The 11,161-nt window shown below is 35.2% G+C and overlaps 2 protein-coding genes across 4 annotated transcripts; both read right to left on the bottom strand.

Moving 5' to 3' along the window:
• Nucleotides 1–264: 264 nt before the first annotated feature.
• On the bottom strand, nt 265–1,971 carry LOC108200874 (homeobox-leucine zipper protein ATHB-13). 2 transcript variants are annotated; one of them, XM_064083956.1, is made up of 4 exons: nt 1,814–1,966; nt 1,584–1,705; nt 1,007–1,428; nt 265–768 (listed from the first exon to the last, which is right to left on the bottom strand). In XM_064083956.1, the coding sequence occupies exons 2-4, from the start codon at nt 1,699–1,701 to the stop codon at nt 424–426; spliced, it is 885 nt and encodes a 294-aa protein (XP_063940026.1). In that variant the 5' UTR covers nt 1,702–1,705; nt 1,814–1,966; the 3' UTR covers nt 265–423. The 2 variants fall into 2 exon arrangements, with proteins under 2 accessions (XP_063940026.1, XP_017224629.1); XM_017369140.2 differs by having other exon boundaries at nt 1,584–1,971.
• A 2,054-nt stretch (nt 1,972–4,025) lies between these two features.
• On the bottom strand, nt 4,026–10,259 carry LOC108203013 (sucrose transport protein SUC3). 2 transcript variants are annotated; one of them, XM_017371697.2, is made up of 14 exons: nt 9,838–10,259; nt 7,990–8,055; nt 7,572–7,670; nt 7,422–7,486; nt 7,255–7,339; nt 7,128–7,161; nt 6,895–6,994; nt 6,601–6,676; nt 6,026–6,382; nt 5,748–5,891; nt 5,337–5,570; nt 5,191–5,254; nt 5,064–5,107; nt 4,026–4,601 (listed from the first exon to the last, which is right to left on the bottom strand). In XM_017371697.2, exons 1-14 carry the CDS (start codon nt 10,123–10,125, stop codon nt 4,434–4,436), a joined length of 1,824 nt encoding a protein of 607 aa, XP_017227186.1. In that variant the 5' UTR covers nt 10,126–10,259; the 3' UTR covers nt 4,026–4,433. The 2 variants fall into 2 exon arrangements, with proteins under 2 accessions (XP_017227186.1, XP_017227187.1); XM_017371698.2 differs by lacking the exons at nt 7,990–8,055; nt 9,838–10,259 and having other exon boundaries at nt 4,295–4,601; nt 7,422–7,461.
• Nucleotides 10,260–11,161: the final 902 nt, after the last annotated feature.

The following is an 11,161-nucleotide window of genomic DNA, read 5'->3' as shown; positions in this document are numbered from 1 at the left end:
TACAAATTTATGGTACTATTTTTTCGATTAATATCTTGTACACCGTTATTGACTATTGTCTATCTGATGGATTTAATCAAAAACAATGATTAAAGAGGATTTTACATCTGATCACGACCTTTCGATTTGATTCCGTAAACTAGTACAGAAAGATATGATATCGCATCAAGAAAAGTAGGGTTCTCAGAAATGCAGAAGCAATGCAGAACTCGTTTTAATCCTTTATGTTGCTCCACAGACTTTAAAGATGAAGAAATGGTTAACTGCCAATGCCAAAAGTGACTTCTTTCGATAATTTAGAAATATATATATTTCGATCACTCAATAGTTTATACACCATTAACTTGCAAGCTAATTAAGTACCAAAATAAGAATTTAAACTCAAGAGGAATGCTAATACATAGCATAAAGTTTTTTCAGAATTTAGTTGAAGGGTTGTTGTTGTTCAAGCCAAGGCCAAAATGCGGTTTGATCATCGAGCATGTTGCAGAAATCCTCTTCTTTAACTGGCTGGTGGTGATGGTGATCAGATGGTCTTGACAGATGAAGTGCAGGCTGCTGCAGCCTGATAAAATTCGAGGTATTAGGAGGGAAGAAGGGTATGCTGGTAATTTTTTGCGGATAGCTGTCGATGGCTGGAGGAGTTCTTGAGAAATCTGGTTTGATTTCGTAGCTGTTTTCAGTGCTCCTGTTGTTGCTGGATGATCCTTCTGTTTCTTTGTTCAGGTTTATTGAGTCTGTTGGCTCTCTATTTTTTAATGCTAGTATCTGCAGTAAAATTATTAGATAATCAATTAGCATTTCGAAAATAAATGATTGCATCCTGCAGGTACTTTGATAAAGCCATCATCATTTTATATAATCAACTAACATATTATATATTAGTAATCCTCTCAAGTTATCCTATTCATACCACGACTAAATTTAAGGTCTGCGCACATCTTACCATCCACATACGTTGCTCTAATAGCAATATAAACTTTAAAATGTCGACGATCATAAGTACCTGAGCATGTAGCGCTTTGTTGCGAGACTGGAGAGAATCATTTTCGGCTTTAAGAGAATCAAACTGAGACTTAAGCAAATCATAGTCCTTCTCTAATTGCTTGGTTTTCCATCTGGCTCTCCTATTCTGAAACCAAATCGCGATTTGTCTGGGCTGGAGTCCAAGAGCCCTGGACAGCTCCAATTTTCTCTCGGGCTCCAGCTTGTTTCCCAACTCAAAGCTCTTCTCAAGAGTCTTGAGCTGCATTATGTTAAGTCTCCTCTTTTTCGAACCTCCTGAGCCTAGAGCTCCTGATCCATCCTCATCGTCTGCATCAGACAAATCATCCACATGGTCTCCATTTACATTGCTTTCTTCATGCAGGTGCTGATCAACTCTCGAATAAGTCATGGAGCTTTTACCCAAAAATGACCCTATTGTACCTGCACAAAACATTCCCATTAAATATATCAACAATTAATAAGATCCTGTTAAGCCCAACTCTTATACCTCGAGATTTTAGGATAACTGGTAACTTAACACGTCTTAACGTAAATATTAGTATACCAAACTAGTATTAAAAAAAAAAAGTATGTACCATGGAAGTCTTGAGGAGGTAACATATGGTTCTGAATATGAGGAAACTGATGAACTTGTTCTTCTTGTTCTTGATGCTGATGATTTTGTATCATAAAATTTGCTGGGAAAAAATCCATCTCTCTGGTGCAAGTACTCATTAGTGAGTATGTAATATATATTCTCTCTGAGGCCAAAGCAAAACAAAAAATATGAAAATGAAAAGATAGGTTTTCTATGAGAGCTCCATACTTGCTAGCTAATGCTGCAGTTTTCAGATGCTGGCGGTGCTCTGACTTTCATATACACAAAAATGAGAGAGAGAGATAGGGAGAGAGATTAGGAGAGAGATTGGGAGAGAGAGAGAGAGAGACTTGTCTGGCTATGTGAATGCAACATGAACTCTAGAGACTGGAGAGTTTTATATAATCTTCCCTAAACTTGTAGACTTTGCCATATTAATATTTTATTACTAATTAATTATAATTATGTTTGGTTTGTTAGAAAACTACATGGATTACTAACTTGTGAATAACAAAGCTGAAACATGGAGATAGAAAAATGACTGAACTGACTCCAATGTTATCTATATTGTATAAATTTTCCATTTTCGCAATATTATAGCAATTCGTTTGTTTACAATGACTTCACCAAATGTTTTTTTTAACAAATTGTGATATTAGAAGACAAGATCGGAAGTGCAACTAGCTAGCTTTGTCAGAGAAAAGTTGAATGAGATTCATGTAATTGAAAGTTGTTTATTATTTTAAGTAAAAAGTTAAAATATTATCTTTAATTAACTTGTACGAAATGTGAATAATTTTATTTATAACTTATAATCAGTGTTGTAAAAAGCGGGAATCGGACTTAATCGGCGAAGTTACAGAACAAGGATTAATCGAGGATTAATTGAATTGATCGGGGATTAATCGGATTGATCGGCGATTAATCAGTTCGACGAGCTACGGATCAGAGATTAATCGTGATTAATCATCGACTTTTAGAACAGAGCTTATAATACGTAAAATGAATAATATAATTACAGAATATTTTTAATTATCTTTTAAAATAATTATAATAAATTTATGAAGTTAAATTTTAAAATCGAAATGGACTATGAAAAAGTTCGTGATTTTAACTTCTCGATTTATAAATCATAAATTAGCTTATAATTTATCCAGATATGACGATACAGAAGCCTGAAATATGGTCCAAGCCTCCAAGGGAGTGCCACCTCAGCTCTACAACACACCTACCAACACGTCCCGTGCACCACGGCTGATTCATTTTCAATGCGTTCTTTCATTTCTACTTTTCTACGTCGTACTCTCTTTATTTATTTATTTTATGTGAAATATTTATATTTTAAATGCATGATAACATGAATAATCACATGGGATACAATGTAGTCAATGACGCTAATCCTAGTACCGTATATTTGTAGTTGCATTTGTATATTACTTCCACTATTTTTTAATATATGACATTTGATTTTTTGACACACACTTTTTAGTGTTTTAACCGAGTGATTAAAAATATTATTTTTGAAATTTTCTATGAATAAAAATATATAATCAAAATTTTAATTCACAAAAAAAACAATTAAAAATAATGATTTTTACTATCCGGTCAACTATACGTGTCCAAATCAAGAGTGACATATAAAAAAAACAGAGGAGGTATTAAGTTGAGCATATAACTGTAATTCACAGTTCGAACTTTAATAAATTAAGATCTGCCGATGTTATTTAACTTATCAAGATTATTAAATCATGTTCAAATATGCATTATCTCTATGATGTCAGATTTTTTTATTATTTATTGATTTTTGTTTTCTAGATTAATTTGTCGAAATCGAAATTCCTCAATTTTAATATAGAAAAGACTAAAAGAGTAAAATTTGCTTGTCCGCCATATGGGCCTTAGTTTAGGGCCCCCTCTGATCCTAATCCATGTGCTGTCAGTCGGCATCTTGAAATTTCATTCTTCTTCTTTTACCATTTGCAAAAAATTGGAGAAAAGAATCTCTATCCTCTCTTGACAGTGATTTCCCAACCACTTGTTCTCCTAATTCCCCAATTTTTCAAAAACTTTCAGCTGCTCCCACATATAAACTTGGACAATGGTACAAATTTCTAACCTCAGTGGTCCATTTTGCAGAAGTCAGATCACCAGAAGGGCCAGTGAATACAGTTTCGTTCCTCCAGTGGGTCTCCGGTCTCCCCATGCTCTTCGAAAGTCCCCAGCTAAACTTCCACTCAGCAGAGTAAAGATGCCATCCTACTGAACATACAACTGTATGAATTTCAACATGTAGTTTATTAGCGATATCAAGATCACAAGAAAACCCGTCATCTGTGGGACAGTAAACTCCACGCAAATATTGCTTCCCCATGCAGAATGTACCTTCTGTATCATAAATCAAGTACACGCTACCAAAGTACAAGTAAAAAACTAAAAATCATCCAATAATAATCAACGTGTCACATATATTATGAATAATAATGAAGTGAAGTGATTCAATTACATCTACAGGGCTCAGAAAGTGTCACTGGTGAAACATGATCATCAGAGACCGTGGTCTATTAAAGCCAATTGGGGTTCATACAAAATGCTACAAGCCTCGAAAAATCATTTGACTATATTCTTTTTGGTATAGACTAAACTAATTGACTATGATTATACATTTTAGTTACAGTGTACAGATCCAAAAAGGGTAAAGAATAAACGAATTAGGATACTTTCATGTGTAGCTCTGGGATAGAATACAACTGTACACAGAGCATCAAAACCGTTGTTCTCGAAAGTGTCTTCTACTCTCTTCTTCTGGTTGCCTATACAAATTGGTGTCAATTTTTTACTTTAGGAAGCCTCACCCGAAATGAAAACCTGTGGACCTAAAAGAACTTGAAAGGTTTGGCAGCTTGAGTATTGCAATAACGCCAGCAGCCAGGGCAGATAAGGAAGCCAGGACAAATGCGGGTACGTTACCTCCACCAAACAATTCATCCCAGGGACCAGCACCAAGGGACACAATCATCTATGACAAAGGATATCAAGGAAAATATGTTACACGCTGAGACTAGCAGCCTTCTCCTAATAACTACAACAAAGGTCACTTAGAAAATACACTCTTAATTTCTGGTGCTTGTTTAGGCTCCGCAATTTTCACGAATATCTGACTTTCAGCATTAATTTTATTTCAGGAACATATGTCCCAGATTTCCGTATTTGTTTATAGACTTTCTTTGAAACATGTTATGAAACATGTTAATTACATCCTCTTTCGAAAAGGGGAATTCTTTTTTCTAAATTGAACATTGTCTTACCACTTCATGATATAATCAAATAACCGGAAATCATTTTTTGAAAAAATATTTTTCCACTTCTTTTTCCATAGAGTATTTTCTAAGATTTTTTTTTCCAGTTAAACTTTTTTTTTGCAAACAAACCAAGCCTTCATTACTGCAAGAATAACACTAATTCGAAAGCTCTAAAATACCTGGGGTACAACAATTGCAAGATTTAAAACTCCTATTGCCAATCCTGCACAGATGTGTAAAATATTCATGATCAGAAATGACTCTGTTGCTTAAATACATGACACAAGGAAAATATATCATACAGACCTTGGCCACCCCCAGAATCAGCTGTCAACTCAGCAGTGACTGAGAATGGAACGCTATAAGTAACCTGGAGAAGGAATACAGTTGTTAGAAAGATAAAAAAACACATATTCATAGGCATACGAAGCTGGGAGTGGGGAAAGACTTACAGACAGAGGGAAGCCCAGAATAGCAAAAACAACCAGAGAAGCAATCTTAATGCTTTCATTCCCTCGAATAGTATGCCCAACCTGTGTGGAAGATTCTTTGACAGAAATGTAGCTAATAACAGCAGTTGCTGCCATGCATGCAAACACAATAAAATTACTTGTTGCCCAAACTAATCTTGAGCCAACCAACTTGCACATTGGTTCAATAAGAAAGGAGCTGACTCCAAGTACAATCTGCCCCAAAAGAAAATATGATGTTAAAACAATTGCAATAATTTACAATGTTTAGATCCCTACAACTCACCCATTATAACTGTATGCACAATATTCTTTCATTATCCACAAATTTCTATTATTATAATAAAGATATCTATGAAGCTGAAGAGTATTTTGTTGATTATGAGTTCTTACTGAATTCAACAGCAAACCAAAAGCACCTTCTCTGACACCATGATCATAAGCTTTTACTTCAGTTATTTCTCCATTTGGGTCACCATGATAAACTTCTCTTCCCATCCAATCAGTGTCAAAGAGGAAAAAGGGAAACCAGGATAACTGCAGAAAGAATAGTTATTGAAAACATCTGCAAGAATAAGCTCACTAAATTTTTCTATAATGAATCAAGAATCTGTATCGATTGTGTATCTGTAGAACATCATGTCAGCTATGTACAAAAATGCAAAACATACCCAGGTAAGCGCCATTACAACCAGAACTGAATGCATAGCTGGTGGCAAATGCCGTAAGCTTGTTAACAAATTGACCAAGACTGCACCAGGACTATTGCTGAAACTTTCAACCTTGTCTTCCTCAACCTCATGGTTTTCACTCTTCTGATCATTTCCTACTTTTAGATCAGTATCAGAATTCATCCCTGATGAATTGTCAACTAGTTGCATGCCAGTTCCTGATTTTGAGGGATTATAACCAACTTGATGTTCGTTCAAAAGGGGAGCTGAATCTGATAAACGCTGAGCTTGATTCAGAATCAAGGGAACCTCCTTTGCAAAATAAAGAGTTACAAGTGTACATAGAATCAAAAAAACCTGCCACAGACCAGAGACAATTGTTGAGTGTATATTACTGATATATATTACTAAACTTCAAATTTACAATACAATATAGACATTAGTAATTCCAGAAATGCTCAATAATAAGTAAACATTCATAAAGATTTGTGAGAAACATATTGGAATAGCACCCAAAATCATAACCAGAGAAATTTAGCTATACAGCGAGCGTGTTTGCAAAACTAATAACTTACCACAGCAACTAGAAATGCTGCCTTCAGATTTCCACAAGCTTCACAGCAAGCTCTACTCATTAAAAAAGGGAACCATCTGCTCAGAAATGAAATGCAAGATTAATTGAACCCCTAGAAGATGGCTGCAGGAAATATATAAATTTATCCAGACAACTTCCAATGCAGATAACAGTTAATTTAAGTTTGTTGAGACTTATAATGGCCCAATTTAAGAGGCATGCTGTATATTACCAAGTGCTATAGAAAATATTGCACAATATATGAGCTCTTTAAAACAGATCAAGGATACTTCACCTGTGCCAGTCTCCACTTGCACCAGAAGAAAAGCCTAGGACATTGCCTACAGCCATCCATGTGCAGAATATGGCATTTGCGGAATTTCTTTGATCAGGACCTATTACAAAGGAACAAAATGCTTAACCAGTCTATACACCAACGAACATGCTGTGGCAAAATATATCAACAGAATATGATGGGAGCTGGTTCTATAGTTTATTAGAATAAATTTAAGATGAGTATCTTTTCACCTGCTAAATCTGCCAAAAGAGCTCGAGCTGGGCCCTACATGCAATCAGAAAACTAAGCTTCGCATATAATGAAATAGTTCAAAGTTTTTTTCAGCCAAGTGCATAGTAAAATGTTGAGGTTGCAAACCTGGACGGTATTATTGGCAAGATCCAGCATCCAGAACCCTACTATAAACACAATAGCCGCTCTTGTCCGAGTACCTTTATATGTTCTGCATTAGTTAATTAACAGAGAGTGATCAAACAATTAAAATAAAATAACATAAATTAAAGGAAAGGCAGAAGGCAGAAGACCTGCAATGCTCCTTCGAATCACCTAGAAGGTACCCAATGTCTGCAGAAAACCCGATTATTATCACCTACATATAGATATGTAATTCAGCTAAATGACGAGCAGTGTGTAATAATTATGAGAGAAAATTAAATTGGTTCGGTAAAGCTCACAGCAACTGATATCATGAGAGATCCAACTAATATAAATGGTCGTCTTCTTCCATACTTTGAAGTGCACTTATCACTCCAGATACCAACACAAGGTTGAACCTGAACTCAACAAGAAGGAAAAAATAAAAATATATCAGCAGGAACTGCAATATGTACATCACTATTGACTCTTAAATATATGCAAGTATGTTATAGGACCACATCCAAGAAAAGTGCATCTGTAATTAAATTTTGCAATAGACAACGAAGACATGGTTTGCTAAAGAAGTTCTAACAGAAGCAGTAGTTGACTATCTACTGTTATGTGTCTACATAGAACTGATCAAGGCTATCATCAGATTCAAATCCAGATGAATATATAAATAACAGGATTCCATTTAACTTATAAACTTTACAGAAAATAATAAGCTGCGCCTACCACAAGGCCAGTAATAGGACCACAGAGCCAGATAAATGAAGAGAAGGCATGCCCTATTCCAAGTGTCTGCACAAAGCAAAATAACAATATTACAAAATAATTTACCAGCCTACTATAACTTAAGCAACAAGCACTGCATATGAGTGAAGGAAAGGTATTGAGGCGGACTAGTGACAGAGAAAAAATTAAAATAACTACTGACATATAAATTACAAATATGGTTGTGCACTTACTGAATTCTGAATGCAAAATATGTCAAACTTTAAAGTAAGATTCAACATATTTGTTGCTCCCTAGACAAATAACACTCAGTCGCATTTATAATGACCACTTTTCCTATTTTAGTTGTCCTGAATTTATTAATTGTTGTAAATTGAACATTTCAATAACTTTGCATTAATTTTACACAATTTAAATAACTGAAAGTTCAGTTCCATATTCTGCAAGAGAAACATTATTTTGTAGAGATCTCTTACCAACTGGGTTCTCATGGAATTTGTAAAAATCCCTTACCCACACGCTCATGAAATTCAACTATTCTCTTCTGCTAACATTTGTTGGCAATATATATACATATACTATTAGGTAAAATATATGGTGGTTATTGTGACTTACAAATACTAAGTAAATTATATAGTGGTTGTAGATTTACATATTCATATTGTGTATTTATTTAGGGAGTTTTGATCCTCTACACTTCGAGTGTGTGTTTTGTTTGTTTCATTTAGCTTTCTTCTTAAGATTTAATGGCATTCGAATTCAACTGTTTCATTGTTTGATTCAACAGAAGACCAGAAGGTCAAAAAATGAAAGAATTTGTATTAGTCTCTATTGTAAAGATAAAAGCGGAAGGTATGTTCACAACGTCAACATTACATAGTTAATTACCTAACATGGGTTTCCAACTAGTAATAATTCAAAATTACTACATGACTTTAACAATCCCTAACTTGAGATTAATTTCTGATTCATTCTTTATTGTTTTAATCAAAATACCACATCTCTTACCAACTCTTAGTAATTACATGACTTTAAATCTCCCTAACTCGAGATTAATTTCTGATTCATTCTTTATTATTCATCAGAACATTAAAGCATGATCTTATTCTCACTAATTTGATCAGAGCACAAGTCAATCTCATAAAAACTTTCCAAATAAAGCACAACTGAGAACACACTTCTAGTCTATTCACTACTAACACTAACAACCTAAAAAGATTCAGCTGCTGATCCAAATTTCCAGACATGAAGACTCAGATAAGAGGTACTATCTACACACACGATATAATCAGAAATGACCCTATACAAATTACACACTAATTAGCAATCTAAATTCTGAAAACAATAAAACTTATATCCAAATATGAGTAAGCAATCAACTACAACACATATATCTAACGATAACATATCTATAAAACCTGGAATAACAATCTATATGTTCAAACACATCCATCTAACACTCAAAGTATAATTCATACCAGTTCTAAATAGGAGTGATCAGTTAAGTACACACACATATCCAACAATAACATACCAATACAACATAAAGTCGCAAGCTACATACAAAATAAATACATCCACAACTTCTATGAGTACTAGATACGAGCAATCAATCAAGTCCACACATACATATAACCATAACATATCAATAAAAGTAAACTCGCAATCTATATACACAAAAAACATCTAAATTCAAATCACAACTTATACAAGCTCTACTCCGAGAAACTAAAAGAAGTTAGGGGGGGAGAGAGAGAGAGAGAGAGAGAGGGCGAGGGAGAGGGAGAGGGAGAGAGAGAGGGGGAGAGAGAGAGAGAGAGAGAGAGAGAGAGAGAGAGAGAGAGAGACCTGAATGTAAGGAGTGAGAAGCGACAGCTGCAACGCCCAACCAAACTGAACACCAGCAGCCACCGTACAGCTCAACACTAACGTAACCATACTAATCCCCTCACTCCTCTGCTGCTGCTGCTGCTGCGACGAAGACGCATTCTCCGCACTCTCCGCATTCGCCGCAGCGCCATTCAAATTAACATGATCTAATCGACCGCGACGATCCACCGACTCATCGAATCGGTTCATTTCAACTTCAGCTTGTTTGAGATGCTTGTAAGGCACGCGGATCGATGTGGAATCCATCTCCAACGGCCTCTAACAACCCGAAATTATCGATACGTTTGTGTCTATAGGCTCATGTGTGTATAGGAGGGGGAGGGATCGGGTGTGGATGTGTAATGGTGGAGTCAAATTTGGATCTGTAATGTAGAGAGCAAGGAAATGAAGAGGGGAAGGGTAAAAGTTAATTTGGGCGGGGTGAATTAACCGCAGTGAAAAAGGGAAGTGTGGTTTGGGAAGTTACGGTGCACCCGCCGGCGGGTAAAAGAGGAATTTGATGTGGGTACCGACAAGTCAATGTTTGTGGTCTTTGACTTTATGATTTTGTATCTTCGTCTGAACGTGGGAAGTTTGTTCGAACTCGTAAAATAAATAAAATCCGATTGAAATCTTAATTCGATATCCACTCATATTCATATTTAATAATTTTTGAGAGGATACAATTTGGACACTATAATCCAAATTTTGAAGCGAAAGTAATTCGAGGTTTAACAGAGTCAGACGAATCGGTTCGTTTAATTGAACCAAGTCAAAATCTGAGTCCGAATTTATTTTATTTAATTTTATGAGTCGAATCGAGCTTGCTTTTTTAACTAAATGGGTTTGTTTTAACAAATTAGTTAAATCGATTTATTTAATTTTACATGTAAGGAATACTGGATCTTATAAACGGGCTTGTTGAAAATGTTTTTTCTAAATTTTGTAAATCATATCGAATGACTATGTGCTCTAGTTCTATATCTTATACATAATCCACCATTACATTAACCTAGATGTACATTTGAGTGGCATTCAATTTCGGATCTTAATTACCTTGATCAATTTGAAAGCCACGCAAGGCTCTTTAGTCTTCGGTCTTGACCCTTCAACCGTTCTCGCGAGTTATATTCTATATGCCACATAGCGTGCTAACGAATTAAAAAAAACTTGCGTGAAAATCAAACTCGTTATTTTATTTTCCTCTTCAATCTTTAAACACGTCCATGTGATTGTGATATTCCTTCATTGACTAATGACTCTAGAATTACACCACCAACGCGTATTTTAAGTAGTTCAATAA

This window comes from Daucus carota, chromosome 9 (genome assembly GCF_001625215.2).
Source record: "Daucus carota subsp. sativus chromosome 9, DH1 v3.0, whole genome shotgun sequence".
NCBI lineage: Eukaryota > Viridiplantae > Streptophyta > Magnoliopsida > Apiales > Apiaceae > Daucus > Daucus carota.
This window is presented reverse-complemented; position numbering and strand designations above follow the sequence as displayed.